The 17,125-nt window shown below is 41.1% G+C and overlaps 1 protein-coding gene across 1 annotated transcript in view; it reads right to left on the bottom strand.

Annotated features, from left to right (window-relative positions):
* Window positions 1–17,125, bottom strand: part of LOC139381146 (ribosomal protein S6 kinase alpha-2-like) — a 45,137-nt gene that overhangs the window by 5,201 nt on the left and 22,811 nt on the right. The window contains exons 6-18 of the mRNA XM_071124491.1: window positions 10,108–10,214; window positions 8,746–8,783; window positions 8,447–8,589; window positions 7,586–7,656; window positions 7,415–7,503; window positions 5,055–5,119; window positions 4,471–4,573; window positions 3,731–3,864; window positions 2,362–2,487; window positions 1,798–1,887; window positions 1,368–1,526; window positions 1,094–1,255; window positions 927–1,003 (exon numbers count right to left, since the gene is read on the bottom strand). Of these exons, the coding sequence (XP_070980592.1) occupies window positions 927–1,003; window positions 1,094–1,255; window positions 1,368–1,526; window positions 1,798–1,887; window positions 2,362–2,487; window positions 3,731–3,864; window positions 4,471–4,573; window positions 5,055–5,119; window positions 7,415–7,503; window positions 7,586–7,656; window positions 8,447–8,589; window positions 8,746–8,783; window positions 10,108–10,214 (1,364 nt within the window). The remainder of the gene's footprint in view (window positions 1–926; window positions 1,004–1,093; window positions 1,256–1,367; window positions 1,527–1,797; window positions 1,888–2,361; window positions 2,488–3,730; window positions 3,865–4,470; window positions 4,574–5,054; window positions 5,120–7,414; window positions 7,504–7,585; window positions 7,657–8,446; window positions 8,590–8,745; window positions 8,784–10,107; window positions 10,215–17,125) is intronic.

The raw sequence follows: 17,125 nt of genomic DNA, 5'->3' as shown, positions 1-17,125 counted from the left end.
AAGAGACTTACCCCAAAAGACTCACAGCTGTAATCGCTGCCAAACGTGTTTCTAACACATTAGTTATTTGTCATTTATTTTTTTGAATTTTTCTTCAACTTTTCTTAAATTACAATTAAATCAATTTTAATCCCACGTTGTAACACAACAAAATGTGGAAAAAGGGTATTGAATACTTTCTGAAGGCACTGTATTATCTATGTCAAGAATCCAGTATAAATACGCAATGTTTATAAAAAGTGTAAAAAAAATGCAATGTACAGTGGTAGATACAGTAGGTCAGAATGAGCTATGTCGAGAATACAGTATACACACACCGTGTGGAAAAACAGTATAAAAGAAACAGGAAGTGTCCAGTGTTTAATGTCTCTATATACATGGGACAGCAGCGTTGGCTGTTGGTGTGTGTGAGTGTGCGTGTCTTTGAGTATGGGCTATATGTGAGGTGCTATTTTTAGGCCATTTCTCCAATACCCTTATTGAGCTAAAAATAATAATAATGGCATCTAAACAGTGTTTGACATCTATGAAAGAATTCAGCTTTTTTTCTAATGCCCTGATTACAGAGATTTAAAACATGAGCCACAGGCTGGGACATTAAATTGTCAGAGCAGGTCCTGAGAGATTTGGCATTGTGCAGAGTACAATTAAAATTACTCTACCGCAGACTCAACCTCAGCTTAGAAAGTAATCCGTCGTCCACTGTCCCTCTCACCGTTCCAAAAATGAGTCCTGAATCAGTGGTTGCCAGTAGAGGTAGCGCAGTCAATAATTCATTGTTTTTTGTTTGTTACTGCGAAACTGGTTTAGCCAGATTTCTAGCAAACGTAAACTGTCACGTAGCAAAGGGAAATTCGGATATAAATGGTCTGACCCTGCGTGTTCAGTCTTCTTGAGGTTTAAATAAACCAGCGAATTAGGATTACCCTGCGAGCATAGTGTAGAGTAGGATTCCCAAACTCCAGATGTCACAAGCAGCATCATACCCCTGCTTCTTCAGGACCTATGAAAGACATGAAGAATCTGTGTCATATCACAATATAGAGATATATAGCACTTGAAATAAATAAGAGCTGATCAAACCACTCCTTACCTCAGGAGCCACAAAGTTTGCTGTGTAACAGGGCGTCATGAGGAGACCATTTTCTGCCCTTAATTGTTTGGCGAACCCAAAATCACAAATTCGGATCGATTCCGGATCTCCCGTTTCATCCACATAGAGGATGTTGCTTGGTTTAAGGTCACGATGTACAACCTATGACAAAATAAATAAATAAATTGCCAGTATGAATATGTCCTAGCTAGGAGCACTACTCCTTTCACTTTGATACAGATTTTAGTTGGACATATACATTCATGATACTGACCCCCTGTGAGTGAAGGTACTCCACTGTCTTGGTAATAGTGCAGAGCACAGCAGAGGTCTCTCGCTCAGAGAAACTCTTCTGATGGAGGATTCTGTCCAGCAGCTCTCCACCTCTCATCAGCTCCATCACAAGGTACACATACTTCCCATCGTCATAGACCTAGGGGCCAAAAAGACAGTTTAATACCACATGGAGTTATTTATGAACCAAGAGTAAATTAGTCTAGTCCTCAGAGCCCACAAAAAGTGGCTTGTGAAAATCTAATAGAGATACAAATGGACAAGAGAAGATGCAGTCAAATATGATGGTCAGTGAAAACTCAAGTTTGCAGGACACATTTTTCATTAGTCATGCAAACTCACAAGGTTCTCTGTCCTTATGGAGGGCTTTCAGCATGCGCATGTGTTTGAGTCATTGAATGATTACTTACATCCTTCAGCGTGATAATGTTTGGATGCTGCCCATATCTCAACAGAATCTCAATTTCCTCAGATGGATCTTTTTTGGCTCTGTCGATTATCTGAAAGACACACCACACCCCCTGTTAGATTAGAACTGTTTCTTAAATGTAATTTATTTAGCAGACGCTCTTATCCAGCGACTTACAGTAGTGCATACATATTCGTACTGGTCCCCCTGCTTGGTATCCTCTTACGATAAAATATGTGTGACAGAGCATCATCTGCACAAAATACAGAATCATTGTCGCTGCATGAATCATCCTGACAGAGACTTTATTATAGTTGAAAGGCTTTTAGTTGTTCCAGGATTCAAGGAAGTGAAATGTGTAAACTACATACAGTATATCACAAAGCTACTATAATTAAAGATGATATATCATTCTGGAATCCTTGTACTGATCGTAACGTCCCCTTGCTGCGTATGATGCTGTTTCTTATAACTGATTGGCCGTGAAAATCATTTCTCTCCAAGAATGATGAAGTACCTATAAAAAATATTCCTCTTAAAAAATCTACCTATACGGTTCACTTACTTTGACAGCATATTCTACACTGGTGATTTTGTGGATGCAGCGTTTGCAGACGGAGTACGCCCCCAAGCCCACATCCTCCTTCATCTCATACCCATCAGTGAAATGGATGTTGGTCCCATGAAGTTGCTGAAATGACAAACATACCCAGGCATCATGAAAACGTTTAAGCCTCTGCTCATTTATGCTCTAAGCTTGTCATCTGATTTCCTTACTATTCCTTCATGTCATAATCCTGCTCAGGCAGACTAGAGAATCCATCAGTCTTCCTATAATCCTCAGACATATTCAGGGGTAGCACACTGGTATTCAAAACAGATCTACTGTAGCTATCAAATTATTCCCCTAGGAAGAATTGTCCTTGAAGAACATTCTATGTGAACAGTGTTCCAGCGAGAGTGCACTTTGGTGGCATTTCTCTTTTCTCTTGTGATGTAATGCTTCATATGTGAAGATTTTATTGCTGTACAGTATGTCAAAACACAAATAAGAGCAAGAAAGGTGAATTGAAAATGTTCACAGTAATAGTCCATCTTGGGTTCACACATCCACCTTGCCGTCTGCAGTATAGTCCATGCTATTCTATTGTGTTCGCTGAGAGACCTTGTCTGCACATATGTTGGCTCATTCATATTCATCCACACTGCAGCAGCATGTAATCTCACTTGTTCAATACAATGAAAACGTTCACCGTTGATCTCTGCACCGCCGCAGCAGAGGATCCAAATGTTCTCAGAACGCTGCCACGGCAGAGCACCCATGGCCATGATGTCAGAGGGAACTAAGTGTTCTCACAAATCAATATGCTTTGCTGAGGGCACTGGGAGGCCTCTCTGGTGAGTGACTTCAATGAAATGCTCACTCAGGTATGAACCATCTGGTAAGAATCAGTCCGGGTGGTTATGTAAGTTGATCTGTTTTTGTCTCTCTCTCTCTCTCTCTCTCTCTCTCTCTCTCTCTCTCTCTCTCTCTCTCTCTCTCTCTCTCTCTCTCTCTCTCTCTCTCTCTCTCTCTCTCTCTCTCTCTCTCTCTCTCTCTCTCTCTCTCTCTCTCTCTCTCTCTCTCTCTCTCTCTCTCTCTCTCTCTCTCTCTCTCTCTCTCTCTCTCTCTCTATATATAGAGAGAGAGAGAGATATATATATATAGAGATAGATATATATATATAGAGAGAGATAGATATATATATATATATAGATAAAGAGAGAGATAGATATATATATATATATAAATAAAAGACAATAGCCTGAAGCCAGTGTCATATTATCTACAAATAGAGATATTTTAGATTATTTGAAGTATTTAAATTGAGTATGGTTGATAGAGATGAAAAACAGACATGATTAGTCCTCTCCCTCTAGTCTATCATTCTCACTTGGACAATAGTGTTGACAGTTGAGGTTTGCCGTATTTCAGCAACGGACTGCTCCTGGTCCAGATTAGTTGCCACGAAGCTGAACCCTCTGAAGAGCTGGTGTGTGTTGGCACTAGGAGGGATGCCCGGCGAGTCTGATGGGAGAAAGGTACAGAAAATGTTACAACCACTACTGTCTAACGGGCAGGCACGAAACAAACATGGGAACTAGGACACATTGGCAACTGGAAATACATCACAGTTGATTGAATGTCAGTTATCATTAAATTGACTTTTGAAAAGGTTAGTCCCATTGTTCTATACAGCTGTGGCCTAGAGGGTCTTGTCGACAGGCAACTGCCCAGCTCTGATTTTGCAAACTAGCAGCTGATATAGGAGACTAAATATTGTCACTTTTGTACCACATTTCCTTGGCCCATGGACTATGATCCATTGAAGGATATAAAAATTTCAGAGGATTCAGTATTCAAATACTTAAAGTTGCAGTTGGGTGACTTTATGCGGATATATAAATGTGAGTTTATGTGGACATTATAAGAGGGGGTTGTTTGTCAGTAATTGAGTGGCAATTTTATGTCAGTGTGTGAGGGTAACCCAGACGCATGGATAAATTATTATTCTGAGCATAACTATGAAGTAAAACATAACATGATTCATGAAATTATGAGGCGACAGGGATGCAAGCACGTACGCACGCACGCACGCACAGATGAACTACTTCACCTACAATTACCAATCACCTGTTGGTGTGCGGGAGGTGAATTCAGGGTCAAAGTGGAAGGTGTCATCTGGCCTGCCCACTGCTGGTTTGAATGGAGGCTTGATCTCTCTTCTGTAAAGTTTCTTTGGTTTCACCATGAGGGGAAAAGGAAAAATAAAACTTGTATTTTTCCATTTAGTATTTGAGCTACAGATGTAGGATCCCGTTGCAGGAGAAGGACCCTATTGCAGATGAACTGTCTTGCAATGCAGAAAATGTACAACTTCAAGAGTATTTGAGGTTTAAAAAGGATTCGGAAGTTTGTAATTTCCACTGAGAAATGTCAGACTTTCCCCCCCCTTACAAAAAATGTATCAACACCTACAAAAATGTCTTAATTATAATCCACATATTAATTTAGTGTTAATCCTGTTGCTGCAGGATTATTGTACTGCTGTAGAAAACTGTCTGAAATGTAAGGTCCTACATCTGTAAGTACAAGGTCTGGGGTAAAATACCTTTACTTCTCATCTGAAGGTATGACAATCAAATCCTCAGGAGGACATATCCGAAGCAATGCCTTTTATGATTTTTAGAAAGGGTTATGAAGAGCTTTATACTCACATTCCAATCTATATTTCCAAAGAAATTATGCCTTTTAATCTCCTCGACTCCATCTGGTCCAGCACCTAACAGTAAAATGCACCAGAACATTTAGATTGAATACTCTTTTTAGCTTCACTGGGTTGTAATTGCTCACTTTCTAAAATTATATCACAAGTATCTCTGCTCCACCATATTATTCAGTGAGAATATGGGGTATTATGGGGATTATTAGGCTACACTCTCTAAACATGATTTTTAAACAAGGGTCTAGGGTGGTAAAATACAAGCCCTATGTATGCAGTAATACATAAAGGCATATACATGCATATAATTAAGTGATAATGCCCTCGAAGCCGGGGTTTGGAGGATATATTGCCATTGGTGTTGTTTGTCAAGGGCCAGCAAACCATGCCAATATATCCTCCAAACACCGGCTTCGAGGGCATTATCACTTTTCTACAACGGGTTACCAACATATTCAAAAAATGATTTACATGTTTTCATTAAACACGTTAATTATATTAATTTATTAATACTATTTCATCCTTCCACAAGATATAGTCCCGACACAAATCTAGGGTTGCTGCCCAAACCAGCTGGTCGTTCGTTCTATCGGTTCGGTTGCCAGAGACGCGACCCAGTTCAGTCTTTTTGTTCTGTATCTATGGACGCGACTCAGTCGTTCGTACTTAATGTTCCATAGCCATACTGGCTGGCAACGTTCTTATCCCTTGCTCGCTAGCTAGCCAACTATGGCTAACTTACAGTCACATCAAAAAGTGCAGCCAGAATAACAACAAAGTAGCCACATTTTAATTTGTTTAAGCTTTTTTCTAGTGACATTTATTTGGATACATCCATAACAATGAGCTAATGAGGCGCGATTTCGCCTGGAATAGAAAATGTGCTCACTCACTCGTCAGGACTCCGCTGTTCAGAGGAGCTAGCCAACAACACAGCGAACACAATCACTTCAAACTGAAGCTGGAAAGACAGCAAAGTAGCTGCACTTCATTTCGTTTGACCTTTTCTCAATTGACATTTGTTTGTATATATCTATAAAAATGATGCCATCTGATTCATGATTTCGACTGGCTGAAAAACGCTGCCTGCCTGTCTGTCTGTTTCATCCGGACTCCCGACACATTCATTACTATGGGACAGCTGCAGATGGAATTTGAATACTTGTCATTTACAAAATAGCCCCCAACACTCTACTCAGCAAACTGGATGGAGTCTATCACAGTGCCATCCGTTTTATCACCAAAGCCCCATATAGTACCCACCACTGCAACCTGTATGCTCTCCTTGGCTGGCCCTCACTACATATCCGTCGCCAAACCCAATGGCTCCAGGTAATCTATAAGTCTTTGCTAGGTAAATCCCAGCCTTAGCTCACTAGCCACCATAGCAACACCCACCCGTAGCACGTGCTCCCGCAGGTATATTACACTGGTCATCCCCAAAGTCAACACTTACTTTGGCTCCCTTTCCTTCCAGTTCTCTGCTGCCAATGACTGGAACGAATTGCAAAAATCACTGAAGCTGGAGTCTTATATCTCCCTTTCTAACTTTAAGCATCAGCTGTCAGATCAGCTTACCGATCACTGTACCTGTACATAGCCAATCTGTAAATAGCACACCCGTCTACCTCATCCCCATATTATTACTTACCCTCTTGCTCTTTTGCCCCCCTACTTGATGTGCAAGTAGAATCTCTACTTGCACATCATCATCTGCACATCTATCACTCCAGTATTAATGCTAAATTGTAATTATTTTCGCCTCTTGGGCCTATTGATTGCCTACCTACCTACATTTGCACACACTGTACATAGATTTTTCTATTTTTCCTTTATTTTGTGTTATTGACTGTACGTTTGTTTATGTGCAACTCTGTGTTGTTGTTTTTGTCGCACTGCTTTGCTTTATCTTGGCCAGGTCACAGTTGTAAATGAGAACTTGTTCTCAACTGGCCTACCTGGTTAAATAAAGGTGGGGAAAAAAAATACTTTAGGTAAATTGTTACTAATATTTAAACGCAATCATACATACAGAATGACTTCCGGCTTTAATCTGACTTGACATCATTACTCTCCATCTTATAAATCATGGAGGAAGTGATTCATGTGGTTATATTCAATCCCATCACTGGTCAACCAGCTTCCACCGAGGGGTAAGAGAGCACATGCATTAACTGTGCTTTCAAGCCTGCACTGTCCCTAAAACCCTCAATGTGAAGATGTAAAATTCCGATTTCAATGCTGTCTGTGTCACATTTAATAAATGAGAAATGGCTTATCTAATGCTATAAATTAGTCTTCCAATTAGAGGAGCATGTGAAATGACACACACTATTAATTATCTTGACTACATACCTAATCTATTGGTAGGATTTCGTTTGAAGAGGGCCCGTATTAAACTTTGCACCTCTGGGCTTAAGAATTGCGGCATGCCAAGTTTTGCCCTACAAAACAACAAAAAAAGAAAATTATTCCACAAAGTAATGCATTTCATATATATTTGCCATACAAATTGTCGTATCTTACTTTAGTATGAGGGCCATTGTTTCCTTGCGATCTTTGCCTTGAAATGGTAGAGATCCTGTCAGCATTTCAAACTGAAAATAAAGACAAACAATGTCAGTACCAATCCTCTAAATCTCTTTACAAAACCACAATTTTGACAGTTTCTTGGATGACAAACTCACTATACTATGGCATAATATAGGAAAATAATATTTTCCAGTTACTACACAGGCACTTGTTCTAACACTGCAGATGCAGAGCAAAAAGAAAGGAAAAGGGGGATACCTAGTCAGTTGTACAACTGAATGCATTCAACTGAAATGTGTCTTCAAGGTGATATCAGTGAGAGTGCCTGGCGGGTTTCTTTTAGAGAGAGCAAAGCTTGCGTTATAAATTCTGGCCCTAAAGGGATACATTTGGCAAGGTTTGTATTGATCTGGTTTTAACGTGAGGCTAAAGTACTGAGCTAAGAAACCATTAGGGAGTCCTTTGTTCTTTAGAGGTGCTGGAGTAATGTGTGGATTAGTCAGCAGCAACCTTATTATAACAGGTATATTCAATCAGCATTCATCTTTTAATATAAGAGGATTGAAGAGGTGAGACTAGTGTTTGGCGTAGAAGTAGTGGACTACTACCATACCAGTATGCATCGTCATTATGATGTCTCTGCATTAAGATCCCCATTTTGACTATAGGTTGGACCATTAGTGACCTGGTCGTACAGGCTGTATGCATAGTGCTGCACGTCCATATACTGTATGCAAACAATTTCATTATATGAAACTCTGACCTGGAGATTGTGTTGCAATAGCATTGCAGCCAACCAATAGCTATAGTATGTCTGTAATGCATTATCAAAAAGAAAGGGAGGGAAGTCCACACCATTAAGACGCCAAATGACCACCAGTCAGCACTATGTGTATGTCCTCTTCTGTTGACCACCTCAGGGGCCATGTACTCTATCGTCCCGCAGAAGGAGTACGCTCGCTTGTCATGGTCTATTGCCTCTTTACTCAGCCCGAAATCTAAAATACATTTGATAAAAGGGATCGATGTCAAAGACAGAGGAAAACAGCCACCAGCTATGGGTTTAATGGATTCAACATAAAAAAGAGACTACTGATATATCTGTTTGAACTACTACTACCACTGCTGTATGTTTTAAAACAGCCTTTAGTCACCTGTTATCTTGATGTGGCCCTCCTCATCAAGAAGAATACTGTAGAGGGAAGGAATGCGACATCAATATATATACAGTACCTGTTATTTCATAGTTGTGATGTCTTCACTATTGTTCTATTAGAAAATAGTAAAAATTAAGAAAAACCCTGGAATGAGTCGGTGTCCAAACTTTTGACTGGTACTGCACACACACACACACACACACACACACACACACACACACACACACACACACACACACACACACACACACACACACACACACACACACACACACACACACACACACACACACACACACAAAAATAGTTTTCCCCTACAGACAGTGAGTCACGTGGATGTGGCTTGATATATAAAGCAGGCAGTAAGGCATTGTTACTGTTCTATTGAACCTTAGAATGGGCAAAACAAGTGACCTAAGCCACTGAGCGTAGTATGATCGCCAGTGACAGGCGAGCCGGTTTCAGTATCTCAGAAACGTCCGGCCTCCTGTGCTTTTCAAGCACAACAGTGTTTAGGGTTTACAGAGAATGGTGCAACAAAAAACATCCAGTCAGGATGTTGCGGTGGTGTAATGGTGGCGGTGGTGTAATGGTGTGGGGAATGTTCTCCTGAAACATGTTAGGTCTCTTAATACCAACTGAGAAATGTTTCCATGCCCTGAAGAATTCAGGCTGTATTGGAGGCAAAGGGGGGTCTGACCCTGTACTAGATGTGTGTACCTAATAAACTATCTGTATAATAGAAATACTTTATATAAAATCTTCACATCTTACAAACCTCTCGACACTGCACACCCATACCATTTATTGGGTGTTTGTTTGTTAGAACTAATGGATCTGTGCACAGCACACTTTTGCCCTTGGGTTGGTGTCATTAAATCAACAGTAAAGCTGGGAATAGCTCGTCCTTCAAAGACAAAAAAAGCAGACCACTGAAACCAGGAATTACGCGAGACCTTCAAACGTCAATTATTCCCATGCTGAGAGTTCCTCGTTTATTTCCTCTCATCAAGTACCCGAGAGCCAATTTACAAGTCCAGGGGGAAAAAGATGCAGAACAGATGCAGCATTGATTGCACCAGAGACCTGTTGTTGTTTTGATAGACCTGTCACAGGCAGCACCACGGAGCAGTAACGCAACCTTGTTGAAACTCATGGATCGGAATTATATGATATCAAATCCGACAGTTATGTACTTGGTCATTCCCGATCAGAATATTCATAAGTCTCGGAGATAAAGAAACAATGTGTAGGAGTACTCATATGGGTAAAAATGTTAAAGCTGCGGAGAATGGATATGCAAGATGCTCTTTGAATAAGGAAGTAGTCTATGGCACAGTACAGTCAGTGAGGCTTTACTTCTCTGGTTTGAGGTCTCTGTAGATGATGCCCAAACTGTGAAGGTGATCTAAGGCCAAGGCCAGCTCAGCCAGATAGAACTTCACATCCTCTTCAGTAAACATCACCTGCAGATGGAGAAAGGTGAAAGATAAAGTCATTGACAAGATGCAAACAGTACAGTGGGGCAAAAAAGTATTTAGTCAGCCACCAATTGTGCAAGTTCTCCCACTTAAAAAGATGAGAGAGGCCTGTAATGTGCATCATAGGTACACTTCAACTATGACAGACAAAATGAGAAAGAAAAATCCAGAAAATCACATTGTAGGATTTTTTAATTAATTTATTTGCAAATTATGGTGGAAAATAAGTATTTGGTCAATAACAAAAGTTTATCTCAATACTTTGTTATATACCCTTTGTTGGCAATGACAGAGGTCAAACGTTTTCTGTAAGTCTTCACAAGGTTTTCACACACTGTTGCTTGGTATTTTGGCCCATTCCTCCATGCAGATCTCCTCTAGAGCAGTGATGTTTTGGGGCTGTTGCTGGGCAACACAGACTTTCCACTCCCTCCAAAGATTTTCTATGGGGTTGAGATCTGGAGACTGGCTAGGCCACTCCAGGACCTTGAAATGCTTCTTACGAAGCCACTCCTTCGTTGCCGGGACGGTGTGTTTGGGATCATTGTCATGCTGAAAGACCCAGCCACGTTTCATCTTCAATGCCCTTGCTGATGGAAGGAGGTTTTCACTCAAAATCTCACGATACATGGCCCCATTCATTCTTTCCCTTACACGGATCAGTCGTCCTGGTCCCTTTGCAGAGAAACAGCCCCAAAGCATGATGTTCCCACCCCCATGCTTCACAGTAGGTATGGTGTTCTTTGGATGCAACTCAGCATTCTTTGTCCTCCAAACACGACGAGTTGAGTTTTTACCAAAAAGTTATATTTTGGTTTCATCTGACCATATGACATTCTCCCAATCTTCTTCTGGATCATCCAAATGCTCTCTAGACAACTTCAGATGGGCCTGGACATGTACTGGCTTAAGCAGGGGGACACATCTGGCACTGCAGGATTTGAGTCCCTGGCGGCGTAGTGTGTTACTTGATGTTAGGCTTTGTTACTTTGGTCCCAGCTCTCTGCAGGTCATTCACTAGGTCCCCCCGTGTGGTTCTGGGATTTTTGCTCACCAAATCAAATCAAATCAAATTTTATTTGTCACATACACATGGTTAGCAGATGTTAATGCGAGTGTAGCGAAATGCTTGTGCTTCTAGTTCCGACAATGCAGTAATAACCAACAAGTAATCTAACTAACAATTCCAAAACTACTGTCTTGTACACAGTGTGAGGGGATAAAGAATATGTACATAAGGATATATGAATGAGTGATGGTACAGAGCAGCATAGGCAGATACAGTAGATGGTATCGAGTACAGTATATACATATGAGATGAGTATGTAAACAAAGTGGCATAGTTAAAGTGGCTAGTGATACATGTATTACATAAGGATACAGTCGATGATATAGAGTACAGTATATATGTATGCATATGAGATGAATAATGTAGGGTAAGTAACATTATATAAGGTAGCATTGTTTAAAGTGGCTAGTGATATATTTGATATATTTACTTATTTATTTTTGCTCACCGTTCTTGTGATAATTTTGACCCCACGGGGTGAGGTCTTGCGTGGAGCCCCAGATCGAGGGAGATTATCAGTGGTCTTGTATGTCTTCCATTTCCTAATAATTGCTCCCACAGTTGATTTCTTCAAACCAAGCTGCTTACCTATTGTAGATTACGTCTTCCCAGCCTGGTGCAGGTCTACAATTTTGTTTCTGGTGTCCTTTGACAGCTCTTTGGTCTTGGCCATAGGGGAGCTGGGAGTGTGACTGTTTGAGGTTGTGGACAGGTGTCTTTTATACTGATAACAAGTTCAAACAGGTGCCATTAATACAGGTAACGAGTGGTGGACAGAGGAGCCTCTTAAAGAAGAAGTTACAGGTCTGTGAGAGCCAGAAATCTTGCTTGTTTGTAGGTGACCAAATACTTATTTTCCATCATAATTTGTAAATAAATTCATTAAAAATCCTACAATGTGATTTTCTGGATTTTTTTTCTCATTTTGTCTGTCATAGTTGAAGTGTACCTATGATGAAAATTACAGGCCTCTCTCATTTTTTTAAGTGGGAGAACTTGCACAATTGGTGGCTGATTAAATACTTTTTTGCCCCACTGTACATGTGTGATATATGATTGTGAAAATAAAAGCTGTGTTTTTAAAATTGTAGAGTAGCCTACATTGATGTGTTTTAAACAGCTTTCCATAATTCCAATGTCAGGTAGCCTGAGCAAAACAAGAGCACTACCCACAGATGGAACACTACTGAAACTCACTAACTTGATCACAAAGCCAGCTGTTTGGAACCTCACCCAAAATATTTGCATCAAGGATGTTACACATTTACATTTTAGTAATTTAGCAGACACTCTTATCCAGAGCGAGTTGCATTCATCTTAATAAAAACTTTGCTGAGTTTCCTCAGGTAGAGCATGTATTGTTGTATTTCTCTTTCTTTACTAAATAGATCATTTTAAACACAGAAAGATTACTTTAGCTCCCAAATGGAATATGTGTGGGGAATAAACACTGCGGTGCCAAGGAGAGCATTTAATTGCGGTGAAAGTAACAAGTTGCTACCAGCATTAGGGAATCTGCTAGCTGTTCCAGATGAGTGATTTCCAAAACCAGCAGTAATTCATTCATATTTCAATTCCCACTTGTCTGTCGGCCCAGAAGAACAAATTTAAATCTAGAGACAAATTGTTTGCCCAATTTCATTCCAGTTATTATTTACAAAAGGATTGGTAGTAGTCACGATGACACATAGGAGTCAGTAGTTTTAGGAAATATGGGTGAATGGATGAACGCATTTCCAAAGTTGGTGGTCTATTATCCGGACTGCAGGTTGTTTTTATTATTCAATAATAATCAAGGTCTCCATCCATTTAATCATTTCTTTGAGCAAACCTCCTCTCAAATACCCCAGAGTTAATTTTATATGATCTATTCCAGTAGGCATACTAGCACACCCAATTCAACTAATCAGGGGCTTGATGATTAGTTGGAGCAGGTATGCTAGTTGGAATTGAACAAATAAGAAGAATGGCTGGGGGTACTCAAGGAGAGGTTTGGAAACAACACAGAGCCCTGCATGAGGCCCCCTACTTGGTTATATCTCTCTGTCTGTAAGGCCAGACGGTATTCCAGGGCGTGTCCTCCTGGCATGTACAGACCAGCTGGCAGGTGTCTTTCCAGACATTTTCAACCTCTCCCAGTTTGTAATCCCCACATGTTTCAAGCTGACTACCATCCTTCCTGTTCCCCAAAACACTAAGGCATCGTGCCACAATGACCACCGCCCTATAACACTCACATCTGTAATGAAGTGTTTTGAAAGGCTGGTCATGGCACACATCAACTCCGTTAACCCAGACACCCTGGACCCACTCCAATTTGCCTACTGCCCCAACAAATCCACAGACAATGCAATCTCAAGTGCACTCAATTCTGCCTTCTCTCACCTAGAAAAAAGGAATACCTATGTGAGGATGCTGTTCATCGACTACAACTCAGATTTCAAACACCATAGTGCCCTCCAAGCTCGGGACCCTGAGACTGAACACCTCCCTCTGCAACTGGATCTTGGACTTCTGACGGGCCGACCCCAGGTGGTAAGAGTAGGCAACAACACCTCCGCCACTCTGACCCTCAAAACAGGGGCCCCCAGGGGTGTGTGCTCAGTAGGGCTGTGACGATACCATTATTGCAATATTTTTTTCCATGGCAAAAATGAAAACACAAAGCAGAACAAATTATTTGGTCCTTTAAAAACCTGATGTATGCAAAAATATAGTGTGCTATAGCTGGAAAAATAAATAAATGTGACTCTGGATGACAACATAATTATGTTTGGTTCCAACATTAGGGCTATTTTCCTAAAGTTAAATCTGCTTCAAGTTTTGTTTCCTTGCCACGATACTAATGAGTATCGCGATACTGGTATTGACCCAGCCCTAGTGGCGGTTTAAATCTCTGCTGTTTGTTGCTGTTCATATCAGCCCTGTGAGCTGTGCTGGCTGGAATTCCGTGGATAACCAGCATTAGCCTAAGTTGCTATCGTCATGCCGCCCAAAGTTAAAGAAGTTTGGAGAAATGGAGAGGACAGTGTTTCACTATCACAGTTGAGTGATCTTTTAAAATCAACAAAAACATGTCAACAAGCAATTGTTACAACAGGAAAATAGCTTCAAGAGCTTTGTCCAAATACTGGTGGACTCAACTAACAAAATAATGGGCAATCTGACCAGAAAAGTGTATGTCCTGTATGTCCAGGGAGAGGTGTATGTCCTGAAAGAGACTTGCAGCAAGATGACAACAAACTGTAAGCCCACGCGAGATGACAGCAGTCTGTGGATCATTATTTCAGATGACTGGGAAAACAGTAGTGATATTAGGATATTCTTTTTGACGGTATATCATTTTGCTTTGACAATATAGGAATATTATTTTTGCCTTAGTTGGCTGTACCTACACCACAACTCACATTTGTTTTGAGAACTTTTACTTCCATGACTGATTTTCTCATGGCTCTGTCTTGTCCCTCTACAGTAGACATATGGTGAGCAATATGTTTGGAACAATAAAATCACAGTATCGAATCGCAATACATATCGTTTCGGCACCTAAGTATAGTGATAATATCGTATAGTAAGGTCCCTGGCAATTCCCAGCCCTACTATCTAGACTAGAGGGACAATCCAGGAGGAATAATATTGTTGTGGATGGCATACCAGTCTCCACATGAGGCCTGGACGGAGTCTGAGGAGAAAGTGGAGCACGCCCACAGGTCTGGAAAACCTGTAACCAGCCCTGATGATAGACCCAGGCCGATAGTTGTCAAGTTCCTGAGGTTCAAGGACAAGGCGGCTGTTCTGGAGAGAGCCAAGAACTTGAGAGAAACCAACATCTTCCTATAAGAGGACTTCTTTGAAGCTGTGCGCCAGAGCCGGAAATAACTTATCCAAGCTATAAAAGCTGCCAGAGAGCGTTGGGACATTGCTTACATCTGCTACAACATGCAAAGCACATTGTCCCAAAAGCCTGGGAGGAGTGAGAGAGCCAAGCTTCAGGTTCAGTTGTTTCAGCCCAACATCACACACACCAACTGACACTCATAAGTAAATGTTCTCTCTATATTATCTATGATAAGCTACCCAGGATAGGGCTAAGAATTTGAAATATATGTAACCTTAGAAATAAGGTTTATGAAATCAATAACTTGCTAACATCTGCTAACATTCATATACAGTGCATTCGGAAAGTATTCAGACCCCTTCCCTTTTCCCACATGTTGTTACGCTCCAGGCGTATTTTAAAATGTATTAAAAATTAAAACATCTTAAATATTTACATAAGTATTCAGACCCTTTACTGTGATACTCGAAATTGAGCTCAGGTGCATCCTGTTTCCATTGATCATCCTTGAGATGTTTATACAACTTGATAGGAGTCAACCTGTGGTAAATTCAATTGATTGGGCATGATTTGGAATGGCACAAACCTGTCTATATGAGGTCCCACAGTTGACCGTGCATGTCAGAGCAAAAACCAAGCCATGAGGTTGAAGGAATTGTCCGTAGATCTCCGAGACAGGATTGTTTTGAGGCAGAGATCTGGGAAAGGGTACCAAGACTTTTCTTAGAGCTTGCCTCCCAGCCAAATTGAGCAATCGGGGGAAAAGGGTCATGGTCAGGGAAAAATCATGATGGTCACTCTGACAGAGCTCCAGAGTTCCTCTGTGGAGATGGGAGAAACTTCCAGAAGGACAACCATCTCTGCAGCACTCTACCAATCAGGCCTTTATGGTAGAGTGGCCAGATGGAAGCCACTCCTCAATAAAAGGCACGACAGCCCCCTTGGAGTTTGCCAAAGGGCACGTAAAGGACTCTCAGACCATGAGAAACAAGATTCTCTGGACTGATGAAACCAAGATTGAACTCTTTGGCCTGAATGCCAAGCGTCACGTCTGGAGGAAATCTGGCACCATCCCTCCGTTGAAGCATGGTGGTGGCAGCATCATGCTTTGGGGATGTTTTTCAGAGGCATGTACTGGTAGACTAGTTGGGATTGAGGGAAAGATTAATGGAACAAAGTACAGAGAGATCCTTGATGAAAACCTGCTCCAGAGCGCTCAGGACCTCAGACTGGAGGCGATGGTTCACCTTCCAACAGGACAACGACCCTAAACTCACAGCCAAGACAATGCTGGAGTGGCTTTTTAATTTTACCTTTATTTAACCAGGTAGGCTAGTTGAGTTGCAACTGCGACCTGGCCAAGATAAAGCGTAGCAATTCGACACAAACAACAACACAGAGTTACACATGGAATAAACAAAACATACAGTCAATAATACAGTAGAACAAAATAAAACAAAAAGTCTATATACAGTGAGTGCAAATGAGGTAAGTTAAGGAAATAAATAGGCCATGGTGGCGAAGTAATTAAAATATAGCAATTAAACACTGGAATGGTAGATCGGCAGAAGATGAATGTGCAGGTAGAGATACTGGGGTGCAAAGGAGCAAAATAAATAAATAAATACCAGTATGGGGATGAGGTAGGTAGATAGATGAGCTGTTTACAGATAGGCTAAGTACAGGTGCAGTGATCTGTAAACCGCTCTGACAGCTGGTGCTTAAAGCTAGTGTGGGAGATGTGAGTCTCCAGCTTCAGAGAGTTTTTCAATTCGTTCCAGTCATGGGCAGCAGAGAACTGGAAGGAAAGACGACCAAAGGAGGAATTGGTTTTGGGGGTGACCAGTGAGATATACCTGCTGGAGCGAGTGCTACGAGTGGGTGCTGCTATGGTGACCAGTGAGCTGAGATAAGGCGGGTTCTCCTAGCAGAGACTTGTAGATAACCTGTAGCCAGTGGGTTTGGCGACGAGTATGAAGCGAGGGCCAA

This window comes from Oncorhynchus clarkii, chromosome 23 (assembly GCF_045791955.1).
Source record: "Oncorhynchus clarkii lewisi isolate Uvic-CL-2024 chromosome 23, UVic_Ocla_1.0, whole genome shotgun sequence".
Lineage (NCBI taxonomy): Eukaryota > Metazoa > Chordata > Actinopteri > Salmoniformes > Salmonidae > Oncorhynchus > Oncorhynchus clarkii.
The sequence above is the reverse complement of the archived record's forward strand: the minus strand, read 5'-3'. Positions and strand labels throughout refer to the sequence as shown.